At 38.8% G+C, this 16,961-nt stretch overlaps 1 protein-coding gene across 2 annotated transcripts in view; it reads right to left on the minus strand.

Moving 5' to 3' along the window:
- Window positions 1-16,961, minus strand: part of rps6ka4 (ribosomal protein S6 kinase, polypeptide 4) — a 54,808-nt gene that overhangs the window by 22,589 nt on the left and 15,258 nt on the right. Inside the window, exons 3-8 of one of the 2 annotated variants that reach the window (XM_062048166.1) lie at window positions 14,974-15,041; window positions 7,015-7,165; window positions 6,735-6,850; window positions 2,712-2,819; window positions 2,523-2,600; window positions 533-636 (exon numbers count right to left, since the gene is read on the minus strand). In XM_062048166.1, the coding sequence (XP_061904150.1) occupies window positions 533-636; window positions 2,523-2,600; window positions 2,712-2,819; window positions 6,735-6,850; window positions 7,015-7,165; window positions 14,974-15,041 (625 nt within the window). Of the gene's footprint in view, window positions 1-532; window positions 637-2,522; window positions 2,604-2,711; window positions 2,820-6,734; window positions 6,851-7,014; window positions 7,166-14,973; window positions 15,042-16,961 lie in introns of both variants that reach the window. The other variant, XM_062048165.1, reaches the window with a different exon arrangement.

Consider the following 16,961-nt stretch of genomic DNA (forward strand, 5'->3'; position numbering starts at 1 on the left):
AAACCCCAAAGAGAGAGAGATGAGGTATCGTCATGAAGAAGCTGAGACACCAGTCACAACATTACAGATTACCTCAGGCCGCTATCAAGGCAACCTGGGCTTCCATTACACCTGAGCTGCGCCACAGGCTGATTGCATCCACGCCACATTGAATTGATGAATTGATTGCGCAAATCAAAATTAACTTACTTTTCACATGCCTGACATCTGTTTATAGATATAATTTTTAAGTGATCTTATGTACCGTTCTTATTTTCTGAGACATTGAGTTTGGGGTTTTCCTTATCTGTAAAGCAATAATCCTCATGACAAGAAATAAAGGCCTAAAATAGGAAACTGTTGACGCATTTTTTCAGATGTTGTATTAATTACTCCTCAAATACAGTATATTTCTTAACACACAAAGTAGACTGTCATAAGTATGATTTCATACAAAAAGCAATGCATTGTAATTGTTGCACATTAAAGCAGCACTTTATTGGATTCTTGCTCAATTCTGAGGGAAAACCTCTTAGTTTTATAGAGAACTTACTTTGACACTTCGCTCTGGGAGTTCCTCTCTCCCTCCAAAGTGAATGGAGAGGCACCCGTCAACAACTCAAACATCAGGATTCCAAGGCTCCACCAATCAACTGACTGCAAACATCATATCAAATGTACCAAAATAGTATGTGAAAGTTAGTTCTATGTTCTAACGACAGGGTTTCCCCCAGCTTGCCAATATGTGGTGGAGTGGTGGGGGCGTGGTTATGAGCTTGGTCATTATGACATTATCATATAATTTCCATAATTGCTGATTATGCATATTTTTTTCTTTTAAAAAAACAAAAAATATATATACATACATTTAGGATATGTTCACACTGCAACGTTGGATGTCCAATTCAGATTTTTTTTGTCAAATCCAATCTTTTTAGTGGCCGTTCACGTTACAAAAAAAAAGTGATTTCTACTATGAATGCAATCTGACCCGCATGCGGACATGACATCACGATGTTGCAGCACTGCAATGTTTACGGAAGTACACATGGCTTCCACTTTCCGTATACATGGCTTCCACTCTCGTCGTTCTCAGTACTGGCGCATTTTGTGCAATCAAACTCAACATTTTATGAACCGAATTATTGCGCGTAGAAGATTAAAGAGGAAGCAGACAAGTATTTTTGCTCTGACAGTTTTATGGGATATTTTGCTTCGATGTCTGCTTGAAGAGCGTGTCTGTGGGCGAGCAGTCGGAGACAGGAGAGGTAAAACTTTCACCTGAGTTCCTAAAACATATTATTTCCACCTGTTTTCTGCCCCGTTATCAGCTATTCATTTTGTAACCGTCTATTTTGGCGAATAATTGTGACGCTTTTCGCTTTTTGATGACGTTCTGGTTGGATGAATAAAACCTGAGCATTGAAAGTTGAAAAATGCTCTGGCAGCGGTTTATTTTTCAATATTGCTGATTCGCTCATTTTGCTGTCAATCAAAAAGGGACATATCATCCAATCATCTTGCTGAAGCCCGGCGTCCAGGACAGGCCAGGCCGAGCCCACCTCTTATTCACGTCCAGAGATGCTCGACACCCGTGGGCAGGACAAAGCCAAGCATTTATCCAATGACTGTCTAGTTTGGCTGCAGTGGAATGCTCCCCTATTGAAGTCAATGGACGCTCAGCTTCAACACTATTTAATGAACTGTGATGCTACCACAATGACTAAGAAGAAAGTTGGGTCAGCTGTCACGCAAGTAGCTGAACAATGTGCATTCTGACGCATATTTAATCAAAAAAATGTAAACACAAAAGTACATATTTGACTATTTTTTTTATATTTTAGGGGAAGCTGAGCTTTCCTTGCAGTATTAGAGCAATTGTTACTGTTGGAGACTGTACCTGTGTTTAGAGATTCTTTACTTCTGTTGCTCGATGTACGCAACCAATAGCGAGAGCTACAGCCAACCTGTCACACTTGCTTCGCGCTGCAGCTCCAGGTGGACTTTCTCTCCTTGAAAAAGCGCCACTGTCCTGTTCATATTTGCCCATTACACATTGTGTAGCTTGCGGTCCGCAGGTATATCTGGTATACAGGTATATAAAGGTACGTCTACATCGCAGACATGATGCCTCCGCTCCAGATAATCACATGCGTCTTGGTTGCGTCATCACAACATCCTGTTTCGGCTGTGCTGTTTCGGTGATCAAAATCTTTTTTTGGTGACCAAATTTCCGGTGCATTACTAGTCGATTGTGTGCAAATAATAGGCTATATATCCATTCATACAACATATTATTTATATTAGTTTAAAAACACTAATTTTTAAGGTTTATTGGGTTTTATTTTGCAGTGGCGTGGCACTACGATCTATTACATTTGGTGAAACCCTGAATGAAGTAACGTGTAGTGCAGCAGTACGAAAGGTAAATAAGATAAAGATAGCTATGTATGTATTTACATTAAGTTCATATGAACGTTTATGTAAATAGTGTACAGTGGAGTGTGTTAATATCAATGATAAAATCATTGCCTGCTTCTTACCTTTCCATGTCCCGTTTTCCCTCGAATGATTTCGGGTGCCATGTACTCAATAGTACCACAGAAAGAATAGGTCCTTTCCTTCTGGTAGAAAAGAAAAATAAATAAAATGGTTGCTGCAACTAATATGACTTCAATAACGTCTGACATTCAACATCAATCCCCATCACATCCACATTGTGTTCTTTATACCTCTTCTTGTAGGAATTCTTTACTGAGTCCAAAATCGGTTAATACCACATGTCCGTCACTGTCCAGGAGAATATTTTCCAATTTAATGTCTCGGTACACAATCCCGAGCTGCACACATAGAACATAAATGAGGGTTTAAACAGCTGTTTGAACTACACATTTTTTAACTGCACTACATGTATTATAAAATGTACATGCAGAAAATAACAATTTTGATTTTGTAATTCTGTACGTCTAGAGCAGTGGTGTCCAAACCCCGGCCCGCGGGCCAAATATGGCCCACCTGCATCTGCACATTGACCTGCGAGACGATGGCACAAGTTCAATTTCGATAAGCATCCTGGCCGTATGAGGTGTTTTCATATCAAATTTGAATACAGACAGGTGGCAAATTGTCACCATCTTGTGGACAATGTGAAAAACTCAGGTAGGCACATCATTAAAGGCCTACTGAAACCCACTACTACCGACCACGCAGTCTGATAGTTTATATATCAATGATGAAATCTTAACATTATAACACATGCCAATACGGCCGGGTTAACTTATAAAGTGACATTTTAAATTTGCCGCTAAACTTCCGGTTCGAAACGCCTCTGAGGATGACGTATGCGCGTGACGTAGCCCGACGAACACGGGTATGCCTTCCACATTGAAGCCGGTACGAAAAAGCTCTGTTTTCATTTCATAATTCCACAGTATTCTGGACATCTGTGTTCGTGAATCTGTTTCAATCATGTTCATTGCATTATGGAGAAGGAAGCCAAGCAAGCAAAGAAGAAAGTTGTCGGTGCGAAATGGACGTATTTTTCGAACGTAGTCAGCCACAACAGTACACAGCCGGCGCTTCTTTGTTTACATTCCCGAAAGATGCAGTCAAGATGGAAGAACTCGGATAACAGAGACTCTAACCAGGAGGACTTTTGATTTGGATACACAGACGCCTGTAGAGAACTGGGACAACACAGACTCTTACCAGGATTACTTTGATTTGGATGACAAAGACGCAGACGTGCTACTGTGAGTATGCAGCTTTGGCTTTTTTTTGCGTATGTACGTAACTTTTTTAAAATATATAAGCTTTATGAACCTTGGGTTAGGTGAACGGTCTTTTGGGCTGAGTGATTGTGTGTGTTGATCATGTGTTTGAATTGTATTGGCGTGTTCTATGGAGCTAGGAGCTAGCAGAGGAGCTAGGAGCTAGCATAACACGTACCGTACCGTAAGTGCGCGTCACGTACGTAACTTTTTAAAAATATATAAGCTTTATGAACCTTGGGTTAGGTGAACGGTCTTTTGGGCTGAGTGATTGTGTGTGTTGATCGGGTGTTTGAATTGTATTGGCGTGTTCTATGGAGCTAGGAGCTAGCAGAGGAGCTAGGAGCTAGCATAACAAACACGCAGGTGTTATTATGCAGGATTAATTTGTGGCATATTAAATATAAGCCTGGTTGTGTTGTGGCTAATAGAGTATATATATGTCTTGTGTTTATTTACTGTTGTAGTCATTCCCAGCTGAATATCAGGTACCGTGAGTATGCAGCCTTGGCTGCTTAACATTCGATAACTTGACCGTATGTGCGCGTCACGTACGTAACTTTTTAAAAATATATAAGCTTTATGAACCTTGGGTTAGGTAAACGGTCTTTTGGGCTGAGTGATTGTGTGTGTTGATCAGGTGTTTGAATTGTATTGGCGTGTTCTATGGAGCTAGGAGCTAGCAGAGGAGCTAGGAGCTAGCATAACAAACACGCAGGTGTTTTTATGCAGGATTAATTTGTGGCATATTAAATATAAGCCTGGTTGTGTTGTGGCTAATAGAGTATATATATGTCTTGTGTTTATTTACTGTTGTAGTCATTCCCAGCTGAATATCAGGTCACCCCCGGCTCTCACAGCATCTTCCCTATCTGAATAGCTTCAACTCCCCACTAGTCCTTCACTTGCACTTTACTCATCCACAAATCTTTCATCCTCGCTCAAATTAATGGGGAAATTGTCGCTTTCTCGGTCCGAATCTCTCTCACTTCATGCGGCCATCATTGTAAACAATAGGGAACTTTGCGTATATGTTCAACTGACTACGTCACGCTACTTCCGGTAGGTGCAAGCCTTTTTTTTATCAGATACCAAAAGTTGCAATCTTTATCGTCGTTGTTCTATACTAAATCCTTTCAGCAAAAATATGGCAATATCGCGAAATGATCAAGTATGACACATAGAATAGATCTGCTATCCCCGTTTAAATAAAAAAAATTCATTTCAGTAGGCCTTTAACTTATATGACCCAATCCAAACAACCTTTCCTGGTCAAAGTGCAGAAATAAAATTCATCAAGCACAAAAAGTCAACAGACATGGTCACACATAACACAACCTGCTCACTGAACTTTGCAGATATTGTTTAAAAAAAAAAAAACTATTTGAAATTACAGTCATTTAAATCCATTATAAAGGCATGGTGGGAAAAATGCAAAAAACTCTTTCCACACTTATACATGTTTGACTTTTAGTTGCTTGATATTTCTGAGTGATTACAAAGCTTTAAAGAGGTCGTTACAGAAGTAAACAAGGTAGGAGTTGAACTTTCACATTTTCTTAGTATTCAATTATAATAATTATTTTTATTTATAAATGGTTGATTTATATAGGCTAGTAAGGTAAAGTTTTGTACCTGACAAAACTTTACCTTACTAGCCTATTTAAATCAACCATTTATAAATACACATCAGTAGGCTAAATGAACCTCTTCAACATATAATAATTATTAATTATATATCCATTATATTATTGTAATATGTAAACACACACACACACACACACACACACACACACACACACACACACACACACACACATACATATGGTTACTTTTCAGGCAAGTCGGCTTTTGCCCCCTACCAAATTTTTTTTAGCCCAATGCGGCCCCCTAGTCAAAATGTTTGGACACCCTTGGTCTACAGTTTGGTGGCGGACAAACCCCAGAATAGAAGTGTTTACAAACGCTTCTATTTGCAAACATTTACGTTTACTAACCTTTACATCGTACCAATATGCCTATGTGCGAACCAAGTCTCGGTGTACGAACGCTTCATTCATTGATTTTGCATGCCGCTTGAAGCCATCGGGGGCTGCCATTTTGATTGCATCATTTCCTGTACAGGTGGGCACGGCAATTTTGAAGAGGCGCACACCCCTCAGTCACATCCTGTTTACACCCTGTATACACAGGCGCAACCATTTCGAAGGGCTTCGACGGCGAGCGGCACTTCTGAATTGTTTATTTCTACGATTGTCGTATCTTGCACCGGTCATATCTATGTCAGCCTGTCTTAGAAATCACTTTGTGTGATTTTTGGTTTGTAGCAACATGGGGGTTAATGTTTTGGAGCTTGCTATAATGTTATGTTGTTTGGATAAAAAAGAGATTGTTGAGCCATTACCCCCTTGTTATGTTAGATTGAGATATATATATATATATTTATATATATATATATATATATATATATATATATATATATATACATATATATATATATATATATATATATATATATATATATATATATATATATATATATATATATATATATATATATATATATACAGTATATATATATATATATATATATATACAGTATATATATGTCCTCATAGTGTGAAGTTTTTTTTTACTAAAATAGGGACTTTTGTCGAGGCTAGAACCAATTATCAATGTTTACATTGATTTTTATGGGGAACTGTGCATCAATATACAAACTTTTAGGTTTACGAACCATGTTCAAGAACCAAATAAGTTTATAAATTGAGGTTCCAACGTAGGTCATTATAAAATGTACTTAAATGCATCAAACAGATCAATTTAAAAATCCAGTGGCAAACAACATTTTTGCGTTTCAAATACAGTACCTTGTTGATGCATTAGCCATTCATGGTTCTTATTACGCAATAATGCAGTATCACGGAAGACCCAGCAGACCCACAAACAATAAATCCATAAGTAGTTCCATACAGCAATACAAACCTTGTGCAAATGTTCCAGCGCCAGGATTATTTCAGCACTATAAAGTCGTACTGCTTCCTCAGAAAAGTGATCCCGTTGATACAAATGAGTGAACATCTCACCTCCGCTCACATAGTCTGCACTCAAACACAAGGGGCTTGATCATCAGTTTATCGGAATTATAGGCGGAAACAAAGCGGAAACAATTCAATAGACAAACATAGAAGATAACTAACATAGAAGAGAACTTTTTTTCCTCGGTTGAAGAGACATTGAACATGGTTCGATGACCTCCACTTACCCAAGATGAGGTGCAGCTTGCTCTGAGTCTGAAAGGCATAATGGAGTGTGACCAAGAAGGGTGACTGGCGGATGTGCTCCAACACCTGCCTCTCGGTGCGAGTATGTTCTGTGGTTTTTGCCTTCTGAACGATTGCCGCTTTCTTAAGCACCTGAAGGGACATCATTATGTTAGGTCAACAGTGTGTTAATTCAAGAAATTCTGAATGCAGTGTTTCCATTGTATTAGAGGAGTGTCCCACTCCCTAAAAAAAATGTTTTCCTATAAAGCACAAAATCATAACATATATAATTTAAAGGTGCCATATGTAACAATTTCATGTCAAGTCATAATTTAATGGCCCTCAAAAGGCATGTTCTTTTCAAATACATTTCTAACTGATAACGGTAGTTCAGCCGGGACATGCTCATTTCAAAATTAGATTTACAGCCCCGAAATCTTGTTATTGTTTTCATTTTGATGCCCCGCTCTCCACAGTTTTACCAATTAGAAAGTACGTGAGTGTGTCACATGCAGGTTGCCAGTTACGCACTGCTCTCTTCGTCTGGTTACTGCCACTGGTAAAGTTACTAAACATGTCAGACCTTAGTAAATCTAAAAGGTGTCGTTACGATTCTAAACTTATTCATGACAAAGCCAGGAACAAAACAAGGATTTGTATCGGGGATGCCTTTGAAAGATGGAGACGATTGAAGGCGGAGAATATTTTTTTCATCTGGCGCCAAACTTGCTAATTTCCTCCTTAATTGTTAAGTAAGGCATTTACGTTTTCTTATTACTTGTAATAAATGGAAATGGACATTTCGTATGTAAACTATATTGTCCAATACAGTCTATGGTCTTGCCTAACAATGCTAGTATGTTCGTGCAACGAATGCTTAGTGTGATGGTGTTCAGGTCCTACTGTAACGCTTAGCATGCTAGCCCGGTCAATGACACATCGACATATAGGCTAACGGGGGAAATATATGGCTGTTAGCCTGTATGTCAATGTGTCATCCAACTGACAGGGCAAAATATATTTTCGACAAATAAAACCTATGTGGATATGGGTAGTGTCAGTACCTATTTCGTTCTTAATATGCTGATACGCTGAGGAAATGCGTTCCAACATTAGCATAACTAATTGCGGTTTCTGGTACTGTATGTGCATCAGGCACATATTGGGTGGTATTTGCTTGGCACAATATAATGCATTACATGTAATGATTTTCTACTTTGTGTATTGACATGGTAGTAGGCTATATGATTTATGCGTAACGTGGTTTTTGCGTAACGTTGGTTGGCTCATAGAATTGCACTCGGCACTGAAAGATGGTGACGTGTGTACAGTACATGGAAGAGAAAATACAGTGCGTCAGGTTGGATGCAATATGGAGTTATGCTGTGGCGGTAATTTTACTGTTGGCCTTGGCTTGCCATTCAAGTAGGCCTATGTGATATATAATATATTATATATTATTATATATAATTATTTCGATTGTGGTCCGTGCGGTCAAACTAGACATTTTAGCAGGGTAATGCCAACAATCTGTCCCGACTCCCGACGAAAATATTGCTGCGTAACTTTACAAATACATTTGGCTAATCGACATCAGTAAAATGTGGCATAATTACTTAGTAAACCATCTTGCAAGAAGCATACACAAGAGAAATCCACAGCGTAGGACTCGTCGATTGCCATTTGAAGTTTCTTGGAGTAGAATTCGGATATGGCTGCGTATCTGGCAATCTTAGTCATGGAGAGTGGGAGGGGACTACAGACTTTTGGCCACATTACTATATATGGCACCTTTAAGAATCTTGTACTATTGAACATATACTTGTTCACCAGTACCTTGTTAAACTACATAGCCGTATGGTAGTTGTCTTATTTACACAACAACGTGTAATTTGTACACTTCATTGTGACATATTTATTAAGGGCCTGATCTACTAGGATCCAAATACCAGACGCAAAACAGCGTGTGCAAACTATAAAATTGTGTGTCCCAAATCCCAATACTGGTAGTGTTGCGTGTACGATTGATAACTGCTTTAGACCTATTTAAATAAGGTTTTTGCATGTACTATACACCATGGATACATTCATTTACTGCACATTCATACTATCCTTCTCTTACCCGTGGTGTTTTGCTTTGTTTTGAAACATGCGGCAGACCATTATGTACTACTTTTTATGGGCATTTTAGACACAGTCCTGCAGTGCATCTACAAAGGAACCCATATTAAATAATAATAATACCTTCCATATGAAAAAACAAATGTCATTTTAAAAAAAGCCAGCAGACACCAAAACGCATCAATTGAATTTGTTTTAAAAAGCCCCTTAAGGCACAGAGCAGCTAAAAAAATTATAAAATAGGGACGGCGTGGCGAAGTTGGTAGAGTGGCTGTGCCAGCAATCGGAGTGTTGCTGGTTACTGGGGTTCAATCCCCACCTTCTACCTTCCTAGTCACGTCCGTTGTGTCCTTGGGCAAGACACTTCACCCTTTGCCTCTGATGGCTGCTGGTTAGCGCCTTGCATGGCAGCTCCCGCCATCAGTGTGTGAATGGGTGAATGTGGAAATACTGTCAAAGTGCTTTGAGTACCTTGAAGGTAGAAAAGCGCTATACAAGTATAACCCATTTATCATTTATTTATCATAAAATGATATTGCTGAATAGACGGTACGTCTAATATTGTGATTTCTGACAATCCATATATGTTGACAAGCATACGTAGGACTGAGCTGCAGTGCGATCGCCTCCTTTCTCACAGCTATATCAGCGCAAATGCCAGTTTCCATGTTCTTTCTTGACATACTAAATAGACACAAAACAGTGGCCACAGAACAGTTTCAGCCTTGATCCATCGCACACCATTTTCTCCTGACACTATTGTAGGCGTTCTGATCGTCAGCATATATTCTGCATATTCATGAAGACAAAAACGCTAAATGGATTGTGCTCCTTGTTTGGCTCAGTTAAAGGGGAACTGCACTTTTTGTGGAATTTTGCCCATCGTGTATAATCACTATGAGAGACAAGAACACACGTCTTTTTTTTACGATTTTGAAAATGGTAAAAAACGCTTGAAAGATGCGGCTAAAGAGAGTCACTGTTGTAGCCTTCAAAGCCCTCTAAAACAACTTCAAAACCCTCCAGCAACATTTTATTTACACACTGCGAGTCTATACAGTATATAATGTAGTAACAGACACGTTCATGACAATATGTAATATGTTCAATATTTAACGTATTTTGATCATTTTGATCATTCATTTCCAGGACTGATTTCTTCCGCGCATTGATTTCTGTTTCCTTAGCAGCACACATCTGACTTCTGGCAACAACTATTTGTTCCTACTCCTGGAATCAAACACGCGTGTGTGTTCTAATCATGGCAGACTTGGCAACAGACAACAAAGATGACTATTTTTTGAACAATTAAGGATTAACAACCTTATCTTTTTTCAACTAAATATACTGAAGATTAACTACTGCTTATAAAAGTGAGCACAAAGAAGACGGTGAGGCCGTGGAGCATGTGGAAGTTGGGAGAGTGAGGTGAAAGCGACGCTTAAAGTGCTGAACTTGAAGACAAGCTAGTTCGACATAAATGGATTGCTAATCCAAAATCAACAGGAAACGTCCCCGACCAGCTGGAGCAGACGCACAACTGTCCATCGAGTGAGTCACTATATACCGATGATGATACACGCAGCACGAATGCGTGTTACTACAACTACACTGCATACGCTCTCTGGCTAGCTCAGCTGTATACAAACAAAATATGAACTCTCTGGCTAGCTCAGCTGTATACAAACAAAATATGAAATGTTGGCCAGTGACGTGCAGTCAGGGGAGGCAGGTGAGGCGGGGCCTCACGTGCCATCATGGAAAGAAAAAAAATGTAAAAAGAAAAAAAAAAAATTAAATTGTTATATGTATCCAGTGATTATACTATAAAGTTATTTTCCATTTAACTTCACCAGTTTTAGATTATTTTTATTCAAAATCACTGAATTTTCACATTTGCCGTTCAAATACTGAGAAGAGACTTGCGGTGAGTCACCAGCCAGTTGAGGCACGTCACTGAGTTGAACCTCACCATGGATTGCGCAATTACTCGGCTAACTGCTGGCCTGCTGTGCAGTCAGACCGTATTGCTATATGAATTATATTATACATTTCCATAGTTTAGTTAGCTGAGGTATATAATGTACAGTGTATTTTGTCAACACCTGTATGTGTGTAACGTATTTTTTGTGTTGAGCAATCATAAAACGGCTGCAAAAGACGCACTGTGTGAGGCTTGCAGTAATCCCGCCTCCTGGTGGTAGAGGGCGGTAGTGATCCCAGAGATCATTCTTGTGACTACTCGGCTGCAGAAGAAGTGACAACAAGCAGCAACAGTTAGCAGCGATCGTTTATTTTTTCCTCTTGCCTTGACTATTAACATGGAGGATTACATATCTAAAATAAAACAGTTTTCTAAACTGGACTTTCAATCGAAGCAGGAGGTAATAATTAAAGGATCATCTCCATCGAGACAGAGAGACTTTTAAAACTGAAGAAAGATAAGGAAGACTTCTATAAACAAGTTATCGATACTTTTGTTCAAAAGGAGCTGCGCATGGACTTCATTTGTAAGTAAAGGTAAGACCATAATAAAGTTTTTTTTTTATTAAACGTGCTTTTTTGTGTGCTACAGTTTGTATGTGTAAAGTTAAAGTTAAGTTAAAGTACCAATGATTGTCACACACACTAGGTGTGGTGAAATTTGTCCTCTGCATTTGACCCATCCCCTTGCTCACCCCCTGGGAGGTGAAGGGAGCAGTGGGCAGCAGCGGCGCCGCGCCCGGGAATTATTTTTGGTGATTTAAACCCCAATTCCAACCCTTGATGCTGAGTGCCAAGCAGGGAAGAATGCTGGTATGAGCTTTTAAACATAACCCGTTAACTGCTGCCAATCAAATGGTGAATAAGATACTCTTTAGGGTTCATATGTTTGTAAATCTGACTGTGATGAAGTCAGTGCCTCACCAGCCATGAACCCCACCGCACATCACTGATGTTGGCTAATACTTTACAGACACTAATATGATTGTTCATGTTTTTCAGCCAGTACAGGTTATTGTCCTATCGCAGTGTTGTGCATTACAAACTAAAACGTGTTTCGTGTTGACATAGAAGCTAGCTTATCTCTTGCCGTAGTTAGCTTCTACGGCTAATACCGTAGCATGGCAATGTGTTACTACGCCAGAAAAAGAGTTCCTCTGTGTTCGCTCTTACAATAACAATGTTGCTACAGCTTGGTTATTATTCGGGTTACGGAACATAAATAAAGTATTGTTGACGGTTTTATAATGCAATTTAAAGTGATTTAGAGGTAGAATTGATTGCTCCCATTAGCTGCATTGCTAGCCACCTAAAATGAGCTGATTTGTACATGTTAGAAAGCAACAAAAAAAATTTTTGTCTTATTGTCTCTCATAATGACTGTGAACGAAAGGCAACATTTTTTTTTTTTTTTTTTTTTTAAGTGCAGTTCCCCTTTAAGAGACGCAATCCTCTGCGCTCAAGTTAAGTAGGTCAGCTTTGAGTGTACTATCAAGTTTGCACATGTTTTAATACACACAAACCTTAAGTAGATCAGGGCTTAAGTGCGCAAAACTTTTTACAATGTATTACTTTGGATTATGAAAGATGGTGGTTATCATTACAACTTTGAAGGAGTGATCGAATTACTGTCTAATTTGCGGAATTGGCTATGCAACATGCACATGTAATTTGGGAAACAAAAAGTGGGAAAAAAACATGAAAAGCAAAACAAATATGTACAATTTAAAGCATTTTTAATGTCACAACCAAGACAGAGCCACCTGTAAAAAAAAATTACATAGTGGGGTTGGGCCCACATCAGTACAAGTTGCTCGTAAAGAAGAAAAACACCTGCTGTCATGTTGGAATTTCGTTGGTTGCTTTTTTTAAAAATGGATGCTGGAGGACTCTGAATACTCCTTAAATATAGTAAGATGGTAGATAAGTTGGCAACACTGATTTCTGCTACTACGTCTTCCCATTTTTTTAGCAGACCAGGTGCTTATGAGTTATGTTGAGAAGCAGTTATGATGCCTACAAGCTACAATCAGACAGCTCCATTACAATGTGTATATGAGCGAAGGAGAGCAGGTAGCGCCAAATCTAAAAACCCTGTTTCCATATGAGTTGGGAAATTGTGTTAGATGTAAATATAAACGGAATACAATGATTTGCAAATAATTTTCAACCCATATTCAGTTGAATATGCTACAAAGACAACATATTTGATGTTCAAACTGATAAACTTTTTTTTTTTTGCAAATAATCATTAACTTTAGAATTTGATGCCAGCAACATGTGACAAAGAAGTTGGGAAAGGTGGCAATAAATACTGATAAAGTTGAGGAATACTCATCAAACACTTATTTGGAACATCCCACAGGTGAACAGGCAAAGTGGGAACAGGTGGGTGCCATGATTGGGTATAAAAGTAGATTCCATGAAATGCTCAGTCATTCACAAACAAGGATGGGGCGAGGGTCACAACTTTGTCAACAAATGCGTGAGCAAATTGTTGAATAGTTTAAGAAAAACCTTTCTCAACCAGCTATTGCAAGGAATTTAGGGATTTCACCATCTACGGTCCGTAATATCATCAAAGGGTTCAGAGAATCTGGAGAAATCACTGCACGTAAGCAGCTAAGCCCGTGACCTTTGATCCATCAGGCTGTACTGCATCAACAAGCGACATCAGTGTGTAAAGGATATCACCACATGGGCTCAGGAACACTTCAGAAACCCACTGTCAGTAACTACAGTTGGTCGCTACATCTGTAAGTGCAAGTTAAAACTCTCCTATGCAAGGCGAAAACCGTTTTTCAACAACACCCAGAAACGCCGTCGGCTTCGCTGGGCCTGAGCTCATCTAAGATGGACTGATACAAAGTGGAAAAGTGTTCTGTGGTCTGACGAGTCCACATTTCAAATTGTTTTTGGAAACTGTGGACGTCGTGTCCTCCGGACCAAAGAGGAAAAGAACCATCCGGATTGTTATAGGCGCAAAGTTGAAAAGCCAGCATCTGTGATGGTATGGAGGTGTATTAGTGCCCAAGACATGGGTAACTTACACATCTGTGAAGGCGCCATTAATGCTGAAAGGTACATACAGGTTTTGGAGCAACATATGTTGCCATCCAAGCAACGTTACCATAGACGCCCCTGCTTATTTCAGCAAGACAATGCCAAGCCACGTGTTACATCAACGTGACTTTATAGTAAAAGAGTGCGGGTACTAGACTGGCCTGCCTGTAGTCCAGACCTGTCTCCCGTTGAAAATGTGTGGCGCATGATGAAGCCTTAAATACCACAACTGAGACCCCCGGACTGTTGGACAACTTAAGCTGTACATCAAGCAAGAATGGGAAAGAATTCCACCTGAGAAGCTTAAAAAATGTGTCTCCTCAGTTCCCAAATGTTTACTGAGTGTTGTTAAAAGGAAAGGCCATGTAACACAGTGGTGAACATGCCCTTTCCCAACTACTTTGGCACGTGTTGCAGCCATGAAATTCTAAGTTAATTATTATTTGCAAAAAAATATACAGTTTATGAGTTTGAACATCAAACATTCTTGTCTTTGTAGTGCATTCAATTGAATATGGGTTGAAAAGGATTTGCAAATCATTGTATTCCGTTTATATTTACCTCCAACACAATTTCCCAACTCATATGGAAATGGGGTTTGTATTCTAAATATATTATCAGCGGGCCACCACAAATAAATGAGTGTATGGGTAACAGTACAAATTGTGAATCAAATTTCCAGTGATTCTAAGGATTCTTCATATATTTAGGGAATGAAAACTAAATTTTAGATATCACTAGTTAATAAAAAGTCAGAATAACCTCAATAACCATCTAATGTTAAGGCTTACCTTCATTGCATAGAGTTGGCCTGCATCATGGCCGCTGTTCTTTCTCACCAAAAACACTTTTCCATAAGCTGGAGAAAGATAAGCACAAGTGTCCAACATTAAGTTAATTGTAAAACATAGGCAATTTAGAAAAAAAAAAAAATGCAATCAGATTGTATTTAGATGGGCACGTTTGACCACAGTGAAACATAGACAAGGAGAAACAGGTCTCAAAATTGCATCCAACATGTAAATATATAATGCTACATCCTACAGCAAACGCAAAAATGACAACAAAGCAATTACTACTATAACTACTAAGAGAAATATTGATAACAGCTATGTGAACTCAAACACGGAAGCTGTGCAACATATTACAAAACAAGTGCAGTAAAGCATGCTGGGAAAAGGCCGCTTTTGGCACCTTGTTTCAAAATAGTTCATAGTTATTAGATTCCACTGGTAGTGGTAGTTTGCCTGTGTATAGGGTTGCTAAATGTCCCATATTAGCCAGGACATCTCGAATACTAGGCTAAATTGGTTTGTCTCATAAAGGACCTCAATTGTCCCATATATTGACTGTTAACTCTTTTAAATACAGCAGACCTCTTTCTACAAATCCTAGATTTGTAGAAATATATAAAACTGTGTCTAAAATGAAATGGTCCAAAAGATCCCCTTTTATTACCCTGCTAATAACTTTCATATGTCCCTTTGCGTTGGAAAAGGTGAATATGGGTGGGTCGAGTTTTAGTGTAAATCAGCTCTTATATTTAAAATATACATAAATTAACTCTTAAATCCCTCACACTGTACACAGAACAAATGAAGGACATTTAAAAAGACAACCCCAACTTACTTTTTTTGGATATAACTCTTTACTTTTTTTTATTGTTTTTTTACATATCCTTGAATGTATTTATATTTTCACTAATTCAAATGTCTTTAAATAAACATTCATCCTACACACTGTAGTGACCAGATTAATGGGTTGTTAAAAAGAGATTTGCTACAGAACTAGTTGCAGCATGTTTTGGCTGCGTGCGCCTGAGGCTGACGCTGCAATGTGTGCTCACTGCCTTGAGTTAGATAGCTCACACAGTTCTACAAGTTACACCGAGGATATTACAGTAACACTATTTTTTAGTTAACTGTGTAGACTTAATTATGTCTCCAAAGCAGCAGTTTTCCATGACCGTAAAAATGAACGTCATTAAAAGCTAAGAGAGGACAAAATGGCCAACGACATTAGCCGTGAACGTGTTACCTATTTCTTGACCATTGTCATTAACCCTGATTAAAGATGGAGTATCAATATACATGAAGGCTAGAGCGGTCATTGATTCCTTACTGTTACAAGATATGGGAAGAGAATATGAGGTTATCCTTCCTGACTAGCCTGGGACAATATTTTATGAAGGTAGGAAGGCCTAGAGGACAACAGGGGTTAAAGAAGGTATTTGTGAAGGTCATGTGGTTGTCTTTGCAGCCCTTGATGACTGCAATGTGTGACAAGCAAAGACAAAGTTGGATTTAAATATTGTCTCAGAAAACTAGCTCATATAAGGAGGTGTTATTTTATTAATTGTTGTTTAACTCTTGTTCAACCCTTTTTCACCCAGCACCACCTCAGAAAACAAGTACCACCTTAATGACCAACATTACAGTAGCTTACTGTAGTAGGCCTAAATATTGATTAAAACATGGTGGAGGTTTTAGTTAACAAGTATATGTAATAGTTTTGGCCACTGTAACAATACACACAGTTTGAACGAAACACTGTGTTTGAATATTTAATTAGGTGATTATTTGGCATACCACTCGATGGAGCCTGTGCCCCAGTTTGAGAATCTCTGCGACTTGTCCAGGGTGTACTCCGCCTTCCGCCCGAATGCAGCTGAGATAGGCTCCAGCGACCCCCCGCGACCCCGAAAGGGACAAGCGGTAGATTATGGATGGATGGATGTTCTAAAATATTGTATGTAAATATTATGATTTGATTTTGCTTA

Source organism: Entelurus aequoreus, linkage group LG05 (genome assembly GCF_033978785.1).
Source record: "Entelurus aequoreus isolate RoL-2023_Sb linkage group LG05, RoL_Eaeq_v1.1, whole genome shotgun sequence".
Classification (NCBI taxonomy): domain Eukaryota; kingdom Metazoa; phylum Chordata; class Actinopteri; order Syngnathiformes; family Syngnathidae; genus Entelurus; species Entelurus aequoreus.